The 17,685-nt window shown below is 62.5% G+C and overlaps 1 protein-coding gene across 1 annotated transcript; it reads right to left on the bottom strand.

Annotated features, from left to right (window-relative positions):
• Positions 1-6,206: 6,206 nt before the first annotated feature.
• Positions 6,207-17,351, bottom strand: AGXT (alanine--glyoxylate aminotransferase). The gene is made up of 11 exons (XM_047082564.1): positions 17,006-17,351; positions 16,714-16,906; positions 15,474-15,538; positions 14,733-14,833; positions 13,653-13,723; positions 12,000-12,084; positions 10,979-11,074; positions 10,260-10,329; positions 8,989-9,084; positions 7,141-7,269; positions 6,207-6,563 (listed from the first exon to the last, which is right to left on the bottom strand). Exons 1-11 carry the CDS (start codon positions 17,234-17,236, stop codon positions 6,456-6,458), a joined length of 1,245 nt encoding a protein of 414 aa, XP_046938520.1. The 5' UTR covers positions 17,237-17,351; the 3' UTR covers positions 6,207-6,455.
• Between the last annotated feature and the right edge of the window lie 334 nt (positions 17,352-17,685).

The raw sequence follows: 17,685 nt of genomic DNA on the forward strand, positions 1-17,685 counted from the left end.
GCGGCCTTGCCTTTGCTCGGTCTTCACCACCCACAGCCGGGCTGCACGGCCCCGCGGAGGACCCGGGACACTTGGGGAAGGGAATGGGCTTCACCCCGAGGCAGGTGATGGGCGGTAGAGACGTCCACCTCAGACTGCCCGGGGGATGGCCTCCCGGGACTCTGGGAGCGCCGGGCAGCAGGTCCCCCGGAGCAGCTGCCTGGTCTCCCCAGGGCCTGGGTCGAAGGCGCCTTGTATTTCACAAGACGCGTGTGGGTCTGTGTGATGTCATCAGACTCTCAGAGCCAAGCGTCTGCCTGAGACCTGGAGCTCGAGGGCTTGTCCCGACCTGGGTCCCATGCTCCTCCGTGGTGATGTAATACTATATATCTGATCTTGAATAAATTAACGCCCCGGGTAGGCTCGGTGGGGACGGCAGCCACCACTTTCTGTGTATCTATGTGGAGAATATTCCCCCGTAGACACGGAAGTAGAAGAGGCTGACAGAAATTCTGTGCAGACAGAAAATCTCCAGCTTTCTCCACTCTCTGCAAACGGCCAGGTGTCCCCACCTTCTCCTCATAGAGGAACCTGAAGCCAGCAGAGGGGACGCCTGCGGCTCCCTCTGCCAACAGGGGCTGGTCCCGCCGAGGTGGGGCGTCTTCCGTCTTACGCAAGGTAGCATCTCCTGGCATCTGACGCCAACCCCCCTTCTGTTCTCAGGGCTCCGTGTCCCCACCCCGCGCCCTCTCATCGGCCCATGACGGCCACCTGCAGCCCCTTCCCCGCTGAGCTCTCACGTGACCTTCGTGTGCCCTCGCCTAGCAGACAGTGTCCACTCTCCACCCTCTTTGCCTCTCAGTGCTATTTATGCCCCGGCGTCTGAGCCACAGCCCGCACCCTGGCTCCTGTAGAGGGACCTGCAACCCCACGGCGATGCGTGTAGCGACACCTTCCCCAAACGTCCTGCAAAGCAGCCCCCGGCCGAGTGCCCGAATCGCCACACACAGAGGAGAGGAAATGCCAGGGCCTTTGAAGGCTGTGTGATTCGGGACCTGAGCTGACACGAATACAGGGGGACACAAAATGCCATGAGAGTAGAGGCTGTCAGAGCACAGGACCCTGACGTTACAGAGAGGGAGGGAGGCAAACCATAAGACACTCTTAAATACTGAGAACAAACTGAAGGAGGATGGGGGGTCGGGGAGAAGGGTAAGTGGGTGATGGGCACTGAGGAGGGCACTTGCTGGGATGAGCACTGGCTGTTGTATGGAAACCGATTCGACGATAACTTATTTGAAAAAAAAAAAAAAGAAAAGAACACAGGACCTTGGTCCAATCCGATTCACGGTGGGGACAAAGTGTCCAGGCCCACCCTGCGGTCATTTCCTCAGTGTCTGAGTGTGTCTCATGGCACCTGTACTTGGAAGAACTAAGGGCCTCAATAGTGGGGAAGGCCAAAGGGAAAAGTTCAAAAACACATCTATTCTCATGGCCAAAACAGTCTAGCAAAACACACTGTCTCCCAGGGGCAATAGCAGAACGTAGCATTACCCCGAAAGACCCGAATGCACCAGTATAACCTTAGCAAAAATCGGATGAATCAAAACCGCGACACTTAGGTATCAATCCAACAAAATATGCCAAATATCTGTATGAGGAAAATGACAAAACTCTGATGAACAAAATCAAAGAAGAGGTAAATAAATGGATGTCCCATGTTCATGGATAGGAAGACTCAAGGTTGTCAAGATGTCTGTTCTCCTCAACTCGATCTGTGAGTGCAAATTAAAACAACTGGGAGGAGACTCCACGTGCCGACGTTGGAGCGTTGACAGCATCGAACGCTGGCCCAGGAGCTGGGAGGAATGCAGGCTGATGGTTTCTTACAAAACTAAACACTCTTTTACCGCCCGATCCAGCAATTGCACTCCTTGGTATTTACCCAAAGGAGCTGAAAACCCATGTTTGCCCAAAAACCTGCATACGAATTTTTACAGTGACTTCATTCGTAATTGCCAACACTTGGAAGCCATTCAGGTGTCCTTCAGTAGGTGATGGATGAACAGTGGTCCATCCAGACAAGGGGAGATTACTCAGTGCTGAAAAGAACTGAGCCATCAACTCATGAAAAGTCAGGGGGGAACCTTAAATGATTGCTTACTACTTAACGAAAGCTTAGTACTGAATGTAAGAAGCTAATTTGAGAAGGCTACCTTCTGCATGAATCCAACTCTGACGTTCTGAAAAAGATAGTGGAAAGATCAGTGGTTGCCAGGGGGGAGGGATGACCAGGTGAGGCACAGAGGATTCTTAGGGCAGTGCAAATACTCCGTGTGGTACTAAACTGATGAATACATATCATGACGCGTCTGTCCAAACCCACAGAGTGCACAACACCAGGAGTGAGCCCTGATGAGAGTAAGGGGCTTTGGGTGATGTTGACATGTCTGCGTGGGTTCGTCACCTGTAACACATGGTCCCTCTGGTGGGGGCTGTTGGGGACGAGGAGGCTGTGCATGTGTGGGGGCAGGGGGTTATGGGAAATCTGTACTTTCCTCTCCATTTGGCTGTGTGTCTACAAACTGCCCCTGAAAATAAAGTCTAAATAATCAAATGAATTTAGAATGTTCTATGTCAGTTGGATCATGATGAATGACAGCAGATCCCTTCAACTGAACCAAGTTTTAGCCTGTAACCAAGGTGCTGTGCTGGGTGCTGAGTGTTACGGATTTAGGAGAACAGGACAGCACAGCCTGTGGCATGTGCTTCGTGGTGGCCGACCTGTGGAAAGTTCTTTCCAGCCCCCGTCGGGTGGGAGGAGCAGTTAGAAACAATTGTGTTCACTTGGAAGAGGCAAGAAGTTATGTTTCCAGTCTTGCCCCAGGCTGAGGTTGACCTCCCTGCTCTGTGTCACAATATAGGCCCCATGGACCTTTGTCATCTGGACTGGGCCTGTGGGGTATCTTGCTGGCTCACTCTTTTGATGACATCATGCTAATAAGACCTGGGGAGCATTGACTGGCAAGTGCTTTGGATGCCTTGTAAGATGCGTTTATGCCAAAGGGTGGGAGAGAAATGGTAGAGTCTCAAGGGTCTGTCCCATAGCTGGCGATTTGAGAGGTTCGGGGGTCTGGGCATGCCAAGACATTGCCTCTAAGGAGTAGCGGAAGTTTTGATGCCTTGCCCCACCTCCTGTGATGAGCAAGGACGATGCCAGGTGGGCCTCACCAATTTTGGAGGTTGTGTGCATCTTACTTGGAATGTCCCTGTGTCAGGTGATGCAGAAGGCTCTTAGTGGGGCCGGGGCGCAGGTGAGCTCTTCATGCTGCAATATGACCACTGCCCTGAGGGTACCCCTGGGAGAAGGGGACACCACACGGCATCTCTGAGAACTCTAACACGGGAGCAAGGGTGCGCCATCTGGAGCACAGAACCACTCACGGTTCAGAGCGCAGCGTCCGTCACGGTGCCGGGCCCCGGTGGAGAATGAGCCACTGGCCACGAGACCCTAGGTGACTCTGGGACCTGAGCCGCCCACCACGAGCCACGTGTTACAGGGTCCTCACCGTGTAGCGAGGCGGGAGAAGGAAGTAAAAGGCGCAGATATCGGAAAAGAAGTAAAGCTGTCTTTTGCCTAGATACATCGTTCACCTACATAGAAAATCCAAAGGAATCCACAAAAACCTTGTGAATTTGGCAAGGTTAGAAGACAGGTTAATAGAGAAAAATCAACTGCCCTTGCATACATTAAGAATAAACAATTGGACATAAAAGTTTTAAAATACGATTTATGGTAGTCAAAACTAACACACCCAGGAACAGATCTAACGAAGGCTATGGAAGCCCTTGCACTGAAACATTGTGGAGTATAATTTAAAAGACCCAAATTAATGTTCATGGAAAGGAATTCATATTTTGATGATTTCCGTTGTCTTTAACTTGATGCATAGATTTACTGCAATTCCTATGAAAATTCCAGGGAGCTATGCTGAAAAAATAGACAAGATGATTCCAAATTTACACGAAAATTCAAAGGATCTAGGAGAGGAAAAACAATCTTTCAAAAGAGAGAGCAGAATCGGAAGACTTGAACTAATTGGTTTCAAGACGGCTCACGAAGCTGCGTTACCGAAGGCGGTACGCGACAGGGAGGAGGCCGTGACACGGGGGAGAGGCCAGAAGCAGGTCTGCTCTGATGGTCAGTGGCAAAGCGGCCGCCCCAGTCAGGTGGGAAAAGGAGAGTCTGTTTAACAATCGTTGCTTGAACAACTGGCTGTCAGCGTGGAAAAAAAGCAAACCCTGGCTCTTTTCCACCCCATGCACAAAATTAACATAAAGTGCACCATGAACCCCTCCACACAAAAGCTGACACCGCAAAGTTTCCAGAAGAATCTTCCTATGAAGATATCAATGTCAGCAAAGGTGTCCTGGAGAGGTTCCCGACAGCACGGACCACGAGAGAAGCCACAGGAGCTCACCAAAGGAAAAGACCTGCCCTTTGGAAGACACGATTAAGAAAATGAAATGGTAAGCTGCGGGGAAGGAGAAAATGCTCGCCACTCTTCCGGCAGTATCCCGAATCTATAAAATAACGACCATAAAATGACGATAAAAAAGAGGACAATCAAGGAATAGGAGCAAATGCTTGAGCCGACAAGTCTCACAAGAAGACTCACACGTGGCCAGTCTGCACGTGAAAAGATGCTCGATATCACCGGTCATCGGCGAAAGGCAAATGAGAACCAAATCACGTGCGCTTGTCACACCCACTAGACAAGAAGACAACACCAGACATCGGTGAGGCTGTGGAGGGACTGGGGCTCTCGGATGCTTCTGGTGAAGATGTAAAATGTTAGGAGCACTTCAGAGGGTTTTGTGGCGTCTTATGAAGCTGAAGGGTTACGGTGGGACCCCGATTCCCTCGTAGTTATTTTCCCAAGAGCAGTGAACACGTGTGTCTGTGCAAGGCCACGTGTAGGAAAGTCTATCACAGCCTTATTCATAATAGTCCCCAACGGGAAGGTCCCTTCACAGCAGATGATAAACAGATTGTGATCTATCCGTACAAGGGAAAAGCACCAGCAAGGAAGACAGTGTCCCCGCGTCCCCACGGCAACATGCGTGACCGTCAAGAGTGTTAAATGAAAGCAGCAGACACGATAGGGAATATGTCACGCAAACACCCACAAAGCCGGTCTGTGCTGACAGTCCGGTGGGGGCACTGACCGGCTGGGGGCACAGGGCACCTGCCACCGGATGGGGATTCCTTTCTCATCCCCATGTCTGCTGTAGGAAAAACCCAATCAGGACAGGGCTGCTGTCGGGACAAAGGCCACGTCTCCAAGGTGGCCCACACGGCCCTGTCCAGCCTTCTCTGGAAGAGCCTCCCTCCACCCACCTTCCACTTCTGGATTCAGACCCTCGGCCCCCTCAGCTCCCGTGTGCGTCTCTCCTGGTGTCCGTGAGCTCACGGGGCGGACGGCCTCCGGTCATCCCCGTGACCCCAGCGGCCTCCAGACGTCCCCCACGACCCCAGCGCACTCAACCGTGCCGGCCGGCACCTGGGTGAGTGACGGGGGGCGAGCCAGGCCGACCCCTGCCCTACACAAGGTCATGGGCTGTGGGTGTCCACCTCCGCTTGAGGCCCTCCTCCGGGGACTCTTAGGACCAGTGAGGATGTGGAGGCACGGGTGTGGCTGTGATCGAGTAGAGCCGAGGCTGCATGTTCCAGAAGTCTTAGGAGAAGCTAAGGGCGCCCGGGCAGAAACCCCAAGTAAGGGGGGCAGTTAAGGGCCAGAGGGCCAGAGGGGGCCAAGCCAAGAACAGGGAGGGGTCGGGGTGCAGAGGCCACGCTCGGATATGCATCTGAGGCCCCCAGACTCTCAGCACACGTGGAAGCCCGTGTGCCTACGTCGTGACCTTCAGTCTTCCCAGGTCAAGTCCTGGCTGTGTGCTCCAGGCATGTTGGTGCCTTAATCTCTGTGACTCTCATCACAAGTCATGAGTAATAAGCCCTGTGGGTCATGGGGGGGCCCTGGCGGTGTGGGGGGTGCGGTATTTTGCAGGCGCGAGATCTGGGGCAGGGTGTACGGTGACAGGGCCCCTACACACTGTTTTCCAGCCCTGGGGAGGCCCTAGGCAAGGAACTGCCCCCAAGCAACCCCCATGAGGGCACAGTCGGGGGCCAGACTCCTGCCGCCCACCCTGCACACAGTGAGGACAGATGACCGACGATTCTTTATTGAGTGTCCACCTGCCAGGGGCCTGTGGGGGTTGCAGCTCATTTGGGAGGCGCCGTGGGTCCCGAGCCCACGTGGTCCGCTTCCAGGAGGTGCCGCTCGAAAGGAGAAGGACTTCCTGGGGCCGGGACGGCAGCCTTCCCGCCCCCCGGGGGCCCTGACCGACAGCACAGTCTGTTCGCTCCTGGTGCCTCCGGCCGGCCCCTCCGGGAGGGCGGGACACAGGCAGCCAGGTCACAGCTTGTTTCGCGAGCAGCGCTGCAGAGCCTCCCGTAGGGCCTGGATCACTCGGTCCACGTTCTCCCGGGTGGCGTTGCAGCCCAGCAGGCCGATGCGAAGCACCTGCAGGGGTGGGGGAGGGTCCGGGGCAGATGTGAGCCCCACCCTGAGTGAGGTCTAGGCAGGGCCAGGTCCCCCCCCCACCCCGGCACCGAGAGCTTCCCCCGGTTATACAGGGAGCCCCCCTCCCTCCCAGACCCAGGCAGGGGTGGCTCTCTTCCCTCCGCACGCACAGAGCTCCAGAAGGAAGGTCAGGATGACGGTCAGTTACAGGTCACTCAGAATCGCCCACTCAGTGGGCACAGCCAGACCCAGGCCTGGCGCCTTCAGCCTGGTCTGCCCGCTCGGAGGGAAGGACTTTCTGGGTGGAATCGGAGGGGCCACACCCCACAACCTCACCAGGCTGGGGCGAAAGGGGGCAGGAGAATTCATTCGCCCAGCTCCCCCTGCAAAACCCCTGGGGTTCAGAGGAGGATGTTCCCGTGTGGGTGGCCCTGCCGTCCTGGGGAACCGATGACCGCCGACCTCGGCCTGGGCCTGGCGCATGAGGCGCTCCATGTGGGGGTGGAGAATGTAACTTCCGTGGCAGGCGTGGCCAGCCCTCACCCCTGGCCACTCAGAGCAACAGCTGGCCCCTTACCTTCCCCATCGAGGGCCCAAGGCCGCCGGTGATCTCGATGTCAAAACGGTCCATGACATAGTTGACGATGTCCCTCCAGTCGTAGCCAGCGGGCACGGCCACCGCGGTCACGGTGGGCAGCCGGAGCGCCTGCGGGACGGAAGGCCCAACTCAGCCTCCTCCACGACCGCCTGCGGCCAGCACCACCTGACCCGGCCCGGCCAGCCCTGGTCTCAGGCCCCAGAGGGGCGGGCAGAGACGGGGGAGGGCACGGAGGGAGGCAGAAGGGGCCCAAAGACACGGGGTCACCATCTCTCCTGTTTCCTACCGAAACCTGGACTGGCTGGCTAGTCGAGCGGACCCTCCGCCCTCCACCCCCCCCCGGCTGGACTGCCGGGGCTCCGGGGGCCACGGGCGTCTTCCGGCTCAGAGATCGCCCATCGTTACTTTGGGCGCGGAGGCTGTCGGGGAGAGTGGGGTCACTGAGCTAAGCATCCTAAGATCAGAGGCCAGGCCACTGTGACAGTGAAAATGACCACCCAGGTGACCCCAGGACTCTGTGTCCGTTCAGAGGGGGCTGGGTAGGAGCTCTCCCCTCCCCCACACCCTCTGCCTCTCCCCTCACTACCCTGCCCCTGCCCCCGCCCCCTGCCCTCTGCTCTCTGCCTTCCACCCCCCGCCCACTATCCCCCACCCCCTACCCCCCACCCCCCGCCCCCACCCCCTTCCACCCGCCCCCTGCCCCCCACCCCTTGTCCCCCACCTCCTGCCCCTTGCCCCCTGCCCCCTGCTCTCTGCCTTCCACCCCCCTGCCCCCTATCGCCCACCCCCTGTCCCCCCACCCCCATCCCTACCCCCTTCCACCCACTCCCTGCCCCCCACCCTTGGCCCCCACCTCCTGCCCCCTGCCCTCTGCTCTCTGCCCTCCACCCCTCTGCCCCCCGCCCCCTGCCCCCTGCTCTCTGCCTTCCACCCCCCTGCCCTCTATCCCCCACCCCCTGCCCCCCACCCCTTGTCCCCCACCTCCTGCCCCCTGCCCTCTGCTCTCTGCCCTCCACCCCTCTGCCCCCCGCCCCCTGCCCCCTGCTCTCTGCCTTCCACCCCCCTGCCCCCTATCCCCCACCCCCTGCCCCCCACCCCTTGTCCCCCACCTCCTGCCCCCTGCCCTCTGCTCTCTGCCCTCCACCCCTCTGCCCCCTGCTCTCTGCCTTCCACCCCCCTGCCCCCTATCCCCCACCCCCTGCCCCCCCACCCCCTGCCCCCACCCCCTTCCACCCACCCCCTGCCCCCCACCCCTTGTCCCCCACCTCCTGCCCCCTGCCCTCTGCTCTCTGCCCTCCACCCCTCTGCCCCCCGCCCCCTGCCCCCTGCTCTCTGCCTTCCACCCCCCTGCCCCCTATCCCCCACCCCCTGCCCCCCACCCCTTGTCCCCCACCTCCTGCCCCCTGCCCTCTGCTCTCTGCCCTCCACCCCTCTGCCCCCTGCTCTCTGCCTTCCACCCCCCTGCCCCCTATCCCCCACCCCCTGCCCCCCCACCCCCTGCCCCCACCCCCTTCCACCCACCCCCTGCCCCCCACCCCTTGTCCCCCACCTCCTGCCCCCTGCCCTCTGCTCTCTGCCCTCCACCCCTCTGCCCCCCGCCCCCTGCCCCCTGCTCTCTGCCTTCCACCCCCCTGCCCCCTATCCCCCACCCCCTGCCCCCCCACCCCCTGCCCCCACCCCCTTCCACCCACCCCCTGCCCCCCACCCCTTGTCCCCCACCTCCTGCCCCCTGCCCTCTGCTCTCTGCCCTCCACCCCTCTGCCCCCTGCCCCCCACCCCCTGCTCCCCGCCCTCTGCCCCCTGCCCCCTGCCCTCTGCCCCCCTTACTGGATCCTTCACGAACAGCTGCAGGCCCAGCCCCTGCAGGCGCCCATGCAGATATGCCGTCACCTCCTGGTGCTGCCGCCAGCTATTCTCCAGGCCCTGGGAGGGGAGAGGACACTCAGTGGGCAGGGCAGGGGAGGGCAGGGTGGGGTCCCTCCTTCGGTGGCGAGAGAGGGGAAACTGTGTCTCATCCATAGTGGGGGCAGCTTCAGACTACGGAGGGGCTCCTCTCCTAGCCTGGACTCTGATCCCCATAGAGACCCCTGAGTCCCCAGATTCGGGGCCCCGGTTCTGCCCCAGGGGCCAGACCTGGAGCCACCTTGAGGCAGTGGAAATAGTCTGGGCCTGGGGAAGCGAGTGGGGGGCCCAGCCACGGGTTGGAGCCTTGTGGCGCCCGGAGGGTGTCAGGTGGGATCACTTGCTGCAGGTGGGACGCTGGCCAGGGGAGAGAAAGGGGCTTCTGAGTCACACGCTGTCCTGTCTCCCGTCTTCCCCGTGCACGGACCCCACAATCCGCTGTCCTCACCCCTCTCAGCCACACGCCCCCATGGTGCACGGCCAGCCTGGGTGCCGGTGTCCCGCCCCCCCCCCCCCAGCTCACGGGACTCCTCAGCTCCTGCTGGCCGGGCCCTGGGGTGCCAGCTCCATGAGCAGGCACGGAAGGGCACACAAGGCCCACACAGCGTGCAGCCTCCTGGGGAGGCCGGCCACTCATGGCGCTCTTCCCGCCTCTGGGCTGCTGTCTGCAGGCTTCCCGGGAGACCCCGGGATGACCCCAGCTATGCTGGGGGCAGTGTCTCCTGTCCTCTGTCCCGCAGGGCCCACACACTCTGTGCCCCGGGAGCGTGGTCGTTGCACCGGACAAAGACACCCACGTGTCCCCGCTTGGCCCCTGCCCCACCCCGGGAGCTGGAGGGGGCTGCGGGAAAGTGCTCTGTCCCCCCCCAGGACCCCTCTGCCCGCAGCCGGCCCTCCCACCCCCTCTCCCCGCGCTCCTGCATGCAGCCCACCCTCTGCTGCAACGCCCCCTCTCTCTGCTGCTCCGTGGACCCCGTTCTTCCTTTGGTGCAGGCCAGGCCCACGCGGCAGGCCGCCCGGCACTTAGAATCCCTCCTATCTGTGTCCTCAGAAGGGCTTGAGGGAGTCAGGAGAAGGGGCCTCTGAGAGGCCACCGGCCTCGGCACGGAGACTCCAGGGAGCTGAGAATGCTTCCCTAGGGGTCCTGCACCCGCCGAGTCCCTGCTCCACGCGGCTCTCCGCCCCACTCCCCTCACCTGTTCCGCCATGAGGGCCAGACTCTCTCTCAGGCTGTACAGGCTGACGACAGGGGTCGTGTGATGGTATCTGGAAGACAGGAGGGGACTTGGTCCAGTGTCACCGGGTGGGGGGTGGCCAGGCCCCCTGACAACGGGTCTAGCCGCTTCCCAGGGGGCCGCTGTCTGGCTTGGGGGTACGGACTCAGCTGGAGAGGCAGCTAGGGCTGGGGAGAGCGAGGCTCAGGGCAGGGACACTGGCCCGATCGCCTAGGGCTGGCTCCCCACCCAGCCTGTCCTTCCCGAGAAGCTGCTGTGCCCACTGAGTAGGGCACACTTCCTGGTCCCCCCATCCCTGTGTGGGTTACAGCGAAAGCGACTTCACAAGGAGCCCCTGGCTGAGCCCCTCTTTTTGAGAGGCGGGTAAGCCGAGGCCCAGGAATGGGAAGGTGTCGCAGGGCCAGGCCCAGAGCGTCCAGAGGTTCCCTGGGTCTGGGAGGACGGGGCCCGGGGCAAGGGTGGTAGGGGCTGTGCTGCTGGACCTGAGCTCCCAGGCCAGGGAGGGGTGGGCGAACCGAGCGGGGGCATCGATGGCCTGACTCTGGTGAGTCCTGCGGCTACAGCTGGGGTGTGGGCCCCGAACCCAGGGTGTAAAGCTGACGAGAAGCTGGGTGCAGAGAGAGGTCACCCCCACGCCCCGCCACCAGATATGGCCCTGGCCCCGGCCCTGCGGTCCTCACATCCTGGGCTTGCCGTCACAGCCCCAGATGTTGGCCAGCCACTTCATGTCCAGGTAGAAGGAGACGGGCTTCGTCTTCCGAGTGTAAATCTTCTTTCTGGGAAGGAAGGAGCAGCGTGAGTGCCCGCCTGTCGGGCTGGAGCGCCTGGGGGTGGTCTCGTCAGGCTAGCCTGCTCCGGGAAGCGAGCCCGAGGGGCAGGTGCCCCCAGGACCCCTGTGTTTGTGCTCAGGCCCAGGTAGGGTGTGTGTCTTCCCAGCCGCTGCACCTCGGGGGGCCAGACATGGTTGGGGACCTCGGCCCCTCTCCTCCCAGGCCCCAGGAATGCAGCCGATCTTGAAGCTTTAAATACACCTGTTCTCCAGACGGGCGTGACAGACAGGGCCTCTACCCGAGCTCCATACTCAGACCACCAGCCGCTTCCTGGACCTTCCCGCAGGCGGTCAGACTTCCCACGGCCACAGACGACCCCTGACCCCATCCGAGACTGTCTCGGCGCCGCATCCCTGGGTCCTCCCCCATCCCGGCCTGGCCTGGCTCAGGGGCTGCACACTGGGGACCGGGGGCTGGCTCAGGGGCTGCTGGACAAAGGTGGGCCACACCCGCCCCGTCGAGCAGCTCGTGCGTCGGCTCGTGGGCCCTGAGCCAAGGGTGGAGGCATGGGAGACAGGCACTGGACCCCCAGTCCTTGGCTCGAGGCTGGGGGACTTCCAGAATGCCAGGCCCTGCACCCTCACACACAAGCCCAGGCTCCATGAGGAGAATCTTCTGGAGGCCAGACTGGCCAGGCCACCAGCCTCACACCGGGACCTCACCGTGCCCTGGCTACCCCCTGCCCTATGAACTCAGAGCTTGGGCACATCTGTCCAGGGTGGGCACCTGTCCAGGGTGGGTGGTGGACAGGCCAGAGGTGTCTCTGAGCACAGCCCCTGAGCCCTCCCTCTCTTGCTCCGACCTCCCGCTTCAGGGGCCTTCCGGCCTCACTGCACATCCACCTTAGGTCAGGGGCCCAGGAGTCACCCACTTGGCCTTGTCACTGAAGGAGATGAGCGAGGTCCCTGGAGGCGAGTTCAGGACCTTCTGGGAGCCAGAGTACAAAACGTCAATGCCTGTGGAGAGGAGGGGCGTGTGCTCCTGGGGGCCAAGCTCCGCCCCGGGTGGGATCATGGTGGGGGTGGGGGGTTGGGGGGAGGGTGCCCACCCAGACCAGACCCCAGCAAGTCGAACAGAAGTTTTGGGCAACCTGGGGACCTGCGGCACAAGTGCTGTGTGAAGCAGGCTGGACGGTCTTATAGGAGTGAGACCCTGACCTATGCGACGTGACGCCCTCTCCACGCAGATGGAGTGAAATTGCAGGCCACCCGCCCACGGTCGGCTCGGGTGGAGGAACCCACGCGTGGCGTCAGTGTTGTGAGCGAGCGTGTGGCAGAACACAGGACGAAACAGGTGTTCTTGCCACATCAGGCGGCCGCTGAACTGTCGCGAAAACCGACGAGGTCACCACCTGAGATTTACGCTCTAGGTGGCTGTGAAGGTTCTTGGCAAGGCACAGGGTTCACGTCTACCGCCTCGCAGGCCCTGCAGCCGGGGGCTGAGGGAGCTGTGTGCACACGTCCCCAGCAGCCTTGTCTGTGCAGGAGCGCCCCCTGCTGTTTACTCCTGAAAGCGTCAACCCAGAAGGAGCCCAGAGGCCTACTGACAGGAAAAGGGTGAGCCTGGCGTATTCACGCAAATTCAATCCTGCGAACTGAAACTGACGGGTAAGGGCCTCGAACGCCCCGAGCGAGCGGCGTTCGCCGACACTTCCCTGAGGTCCACACCCTCCACTGAGGACGGGGAGGCAGGGACAGGGACGGTAAGGGCCTCGAACGCCCCGAGCGAGCGGCGTTCGCCGACACTTCCCTGAGGTCCACACCCTCCACTGAGGACGGGGAGGCAGGGACAGGGACGGTGCGGAGGGCGTCCCGGGTTCCAACCCTGGCTCCTCGGGGCTGCACTGTCACCTGGGATCTGGGCTGGAGCCTCCTCCCTGGCACCACGGGGACCGCCAGCCCGGGAGGCGCAGTGTGGGCATTCCGGGGACAGCCCTGTCCCCTCCCCGAGCCCTTCCTTTCGGAGCAAGGCTCTGAGGGCCAGCCCAGAAATCTCCCTTTTGACGGCCCAGAGCGCCCTGGTAAGAAAAGATTCTGGAAGAAGCTTGCCCGATGGAGCGGGGGAGGGGTGGCTGTGGCCAGGCCCCACCCCCTGTGGATCGGGACTTTCTTCTGGGAGGAAACGCTGGGCCCGGAAGGCTTCTCCAGGCTGGCCTGCAAGGCGACCCTGGAAACAGTGCTTGCTGCGTGTGACGGGCCGGTGGGGACCCTGAGGCCCGGCCTGACTGACAGCGGCCCTGACACTTCTCCCACCCAGCCCTGAGGGGCTCTGAGTGCGGCTCCAGACGCTGGGGGAGCTTCTCCGCCTGCTCCCTGTAACGGGGCCGCAGAGACGCTGGGGTATTGACCAGTCCATGGGCCGGTCCTGCCTCGGCGAGGAGAAGAGCGTCCCCTGGGGTCCTAATCCGACGGGTGCGCTGCCCACAGGCTGGTAGGCACTGCCTCAGGAGTCTTCCCCCCCAGGGCCCTCTGCACCCTCCCGGCAGTGGTGGGGAGGGTGGCCGGGTGCAGGGGACACGCCTTACCTTGCTGGTCCATGTAGATGGGGGTCCCGCACAGGGATGCCACCGAGTCCACCAGGAGCAGGCAGTTGTACCTGGGGGCACAGGGCAGGACAGTGAGGCAGGGGAGGCTTCCTGGAGGGGCCGTGAAAGCCCGCACAGAAGCGTGGAGGAATTTTGGCCTCCCCCCAGGGCGCCTCCTCCTGGAGGTTGAGAACTGCTGTCGAGGGGCGTTGACACCCGCCCGTCGGCCCACCCTGGTTCCCACACAGAGCCCATCCTGGGGGTCTGGGAGTCGCGAGGGCCCGCCCCGGCGGCGTGTGGTCCTGGGGGCGGCCGGGGCTCTGAGCACTCAGGCCCACAGGCCCGCGTGGGGCCCAGGGCTCAGGGACTGGTCCCTCTGGCAACAGCACGCTGGCCGTGTAGCCAGAGCCCAGAGGGGACAGAGTCCAGAAACAGCTGAGCTGGAAACTTTGACTCTCTTCCACCTCCACACTTTCTTAGGAAACGACAGAGGCATGGGGCCGCCTGGCTGGCCCGGGCAGTAGACGTGTGGCTCTTAATCTCAGGGTCATGAGTTTGAGTCCCACGTTGGGCACCGAGATGACTTAAAAAATTCTTTTGAAGCATAAAGAGTATCCCACGCTGGGCATGGAGGGGACAGGGGGGTGTCCTGAGGGTCCCAGCCCAGGCTTGGTTTACTGGACAAGACCCCGGGGGACGGGCTGTCCTGGCAGGGTGAGCCTGCCTGGCTGCGGAGAGCTCCCTCCTCCCATCCTGCGGTCAGCTCTCCAGAGCTGAATCCCACTCGACTACGCCCGAGGTCCGGCCCGCCCCTTGCCACGGTGGGGAGGCTGGAGGAGGGTAGTGGAGGTGGGAGCACCTGGTCCTGCCCTCAGCTGGGTGGAGCCCACCCAGACTCAGTGCGGAGCGAGGAGGACCCCGGGACCGACTGCATCTCACTGTGCCTGACGGAGATGGGGGGAGCCGGGTCTCCCCTGCTGCCCCCTGGCCCGGAGGGGCCTGCCTGCACCCCCACGCCCAGCCGGACTCTGAGATGTGCTTGACTCCGCCCCCCGGCCCCGCCCCCTGGGCCAGGCTCACCTGTGGCAGAGCTCCCCGTAGCCATCCAGGGGCTGCAGAACGCCACTGGAGGACTCCCCCTGGGTCAGGAACAGCAGCACCGGCTTGTGCAGGGCCAGGGCCTGAGTGGGACGGATGTGCCAGCTGTGGGCACAGCCAGAGGGGGTGGGCGCCTCCCCGTGGGCCCCCCAGCCCCTCCCAGAAAGACTTTCCCTGGCGAGGGCAGGGCAGGATCTGCCCCCCTAACACTCCTTTCCTCCCCGTGGATGGGGCAGATCTGGGCGGCGGAAACTGGATGGGCCTCATGTGCTGAGCCCGCGTCTGGGCTCTGGGAGGTGGGCTGGTTCTGGGAGGAGAAGGACTCCCCCCCGCCCCACCCGAGACAGAGCCGGAATGGGCCCAGCCTCTCCTGCCTTGTCCTGTTGGGGCCCGGTGAGGTCAGCTGAGTCCCCAGGGTCTTGGCTGGTTGGGACGGACCTTTCCCGACGGGGAGAGTTGGCATCCTGAGTGTCAGGGCGTCCTGCTCCCACCTCCTGCCTTCAGCCCCTCTCGCCCAGCCCACAGAACCGGGCTCCTGACTCAGTTTCCCTGCCAGGCAGCCTCCCTATCAGGCTTCCCACCAGCCCCTAAGTACTGGAACGATCCTCCTGTGCACGGTCCCCTGCTCCGGGGAGAGCTGAGGGTCAGCCCCAGTCTCCCAGCCCGAGCCCCCTCGGCCAGCCGGCCTCCTCCCCTCCCTAGGGCCAATGTGCCCCACCCTACCTCTTCCAACTCTTGCAGAGTGTAGTGGTTTCCAGGGTCCTTGATCATTGGGTGCACTCGGGCTCCTGGGGGCGGGGGCAGCGTGAGAGGTAAGCACCCTCCACCCCAGTGTGGAGACCGGGGGTCTGTGCTGACCGCCCCGGCCCGCGGGCGCAGGGAAGAGGAAGTGGGGTGTGCTCAGGGAGCTGAGGCTCCGGGGGTGCGCGGGATGAGAGCGACCAGGCTCAGCTCCTTTGCCCCCGCCTCGGGCTAACCTCCCCCGGCCAGTAGACAAGCATTTGTACAAGGCCTGGTGGGTGGGCCGCGCCTCAGCAGCGTGCGGTGATGGGCCGATGGAGCAACGGACGGACGAGTGAGGCTCTGGGAGGCAGGCCTTCGTCCCGCTCTCCCTCTCGGGCCCCCGCGCCCCCCTGCACAGCGGCTCCAGAGTCGGTGTAGAAGGAAGGAGGCCGTGGGACCACCGAGCCTCAGGGGGGAGCCCAAGGCGGGGGTGCGGGTGGGGGCCAAGAAGGGTCTCGCCCGGGGTGCGCAGGGGTCAGGCAGGGCCTCTGGAACGGGGGAGCCTGTGAGGTCCGCTAGGGGCCCTGGCCTCTGCCCAACGCCGCCTCCCCTTGAAAACCGGCGTGTGAACCGAAGGGGACGGGTGAGGGGTGGGGGGCTGTCCATTAACCAGGACCGAGTGCGGCTATGTGTGGAGCTGACCGTGCAGGATGTTTCCAAAGGCCACGATCAATCATTAAACCCGCTGCACACTCCTGCTCTTGATTTCGGTCCCTCTTCAGAAAGTTTTACTCTGGAAGTGAACACCTCGTCGGTGCCTCTGTTTACTTGGCCACTCCTGAGAGGCGGCTGTTCCTTAGACCCTGGGAGGGGGTGTCAGCCTCCAGAACCCTGTCCTGTCACAGAGCAGAGGTGAAGCCCGGGGACCCCGGGGAGCTGCGGGGGCTGTCTCGGGTTTGTGCGGAAACCTGAGGCTTGCCCACATGCTCTGGAAACAGCTGTCCTCAAGCTCTGGGCGACTGGGAGACGGGGGTCTCTCGAGCACCCCAGCGCCCGCTTGGAGGAGGCAGCAGCGGGCCTGGCGGGGGTGGGTGCGTGAAGGGGACGGGCACTTACCGCGGAGGGGCCACGGTTGGCGCCTGGGGCGTGTGCGGTGGGTCTGCCGGGCGGGAGGCAGGTGGGAGGCCTTGGGGAAGGATGGCTCGAGGGCCCACACCCCGCCCTCTGCCCCGTCTCTTACCGATGCGCTCCCCGATGTCCGCAGCCCGCTGCCCCCAGATGCCGTTGACCCCGACCAGGAAGGGGTCCCCTGGCTCCAAGATGTTGAACAGGGCGGCCTCCAGGGCGCAGTGCCCCGAGCCACTGATGGCCAGGGTGAGGGGGTTCTTGGTCTGGAACACGTACTGGATGCCTTGCTTGATATCATCCATTATCTGGGGGCCGTGGGCACGCAGGTCAGACCCTACGCCTCTGCCCTCTCCCCCCTGAGGAGGACACTCAGGACACCCACCGCCACCACCTACGTGGCCTACCTGGAACATCTCTTTGTGCATGTGGCCAATCATCTGCTTCCCCCCGGCCACCAGGACACGCGGAGCCAGGTTAGAAGGGCCCGGCCCCAGCAGCAGCCGGTTAGGGATGGACAGGGGCCTGAGCAGGGCCTCCGGAGGGGCCACCAGCAGCTGGCGGGTGGCCATGGTCCGTGCCCAACCGGCCACCTGGGGCCCCAGGGTCGCACTGGCCCTGGCCAGCGCTCGGAACATTTCCCAGCTGGCCTCGAGCTGGTGTCCGGAGGCCGGTCGATGGGCTGCCCCCGCTGCACCCTCTCTGCCTTTCGCTGTTTGTCGCTGTTACCTGACCCCTTATCGACACTTCTCCTGCATGTCGGGGCCTGACAGCCAGGGCGTTGAACCCTCGGTCGGGGGAGGTTCCTTCAGAGTCCGGTCAATGAGAAACAGAGTTTGGCAAGCTGCCCTCTGCCCTCCGGCCCCTCCCAGCTCCTCAGCGGTCCCGATGATGCCCGGCCCCAGCCAAGTGCATCCTGCTGGGCTCAGGGGTCCCCCGAGTTTTTCTTAAAGGACCAGAGAGCGGATATTTCAGACTTGGCAGGCCTTCTGGGCTGCGTTGCGGCCACTCAATCCTGCTGTGGCCGTGCAAAAGTGGCTAGAGTGGTGTTGCTGTGTGCCAATAAAACTTTATTTACAAATACGAA

The sequence above is a fragment of the Lynx rufus genome, unplaced genomic scaffold (assembly GCF_022079265.1).
Source record: "Lynx rufus isolate CCGP_SWC_20201006 ecotype Redwood Valley unplaced genomic scaffold, mLynRuf1.p SCAF_2, whole genome shotgun sequence".
NCBI lineage: Eukaryota > Metazoa > Chordata > Mammalia > Carnivora > Felidae > Lynx > Lynx rufus.

Coding starts and splice junctions, on each gene's coding strand:
- AGXT (XM_047082564.1), bottom strand. CDS start 17,236: ATGTTCCGAGCGCTGGCCAGGGCCAGTGCGACCCTGGGGCCCCAGGTG. Junction 15,539..16,713: donor GGACATCGGGGAGCGCATCG/GTAAGAGACGGG, acceptor CCCCGCCCCCAG/GAGCCCGAGTGCACCCAATG. Junction 7,270..8,988: donor AGCTGTTCGTGAAGGATCCA/GTAAGGGGGGCA, acceptor TCCGTCCCGCAG/GCGCTCCGGCTGCCCACCGT.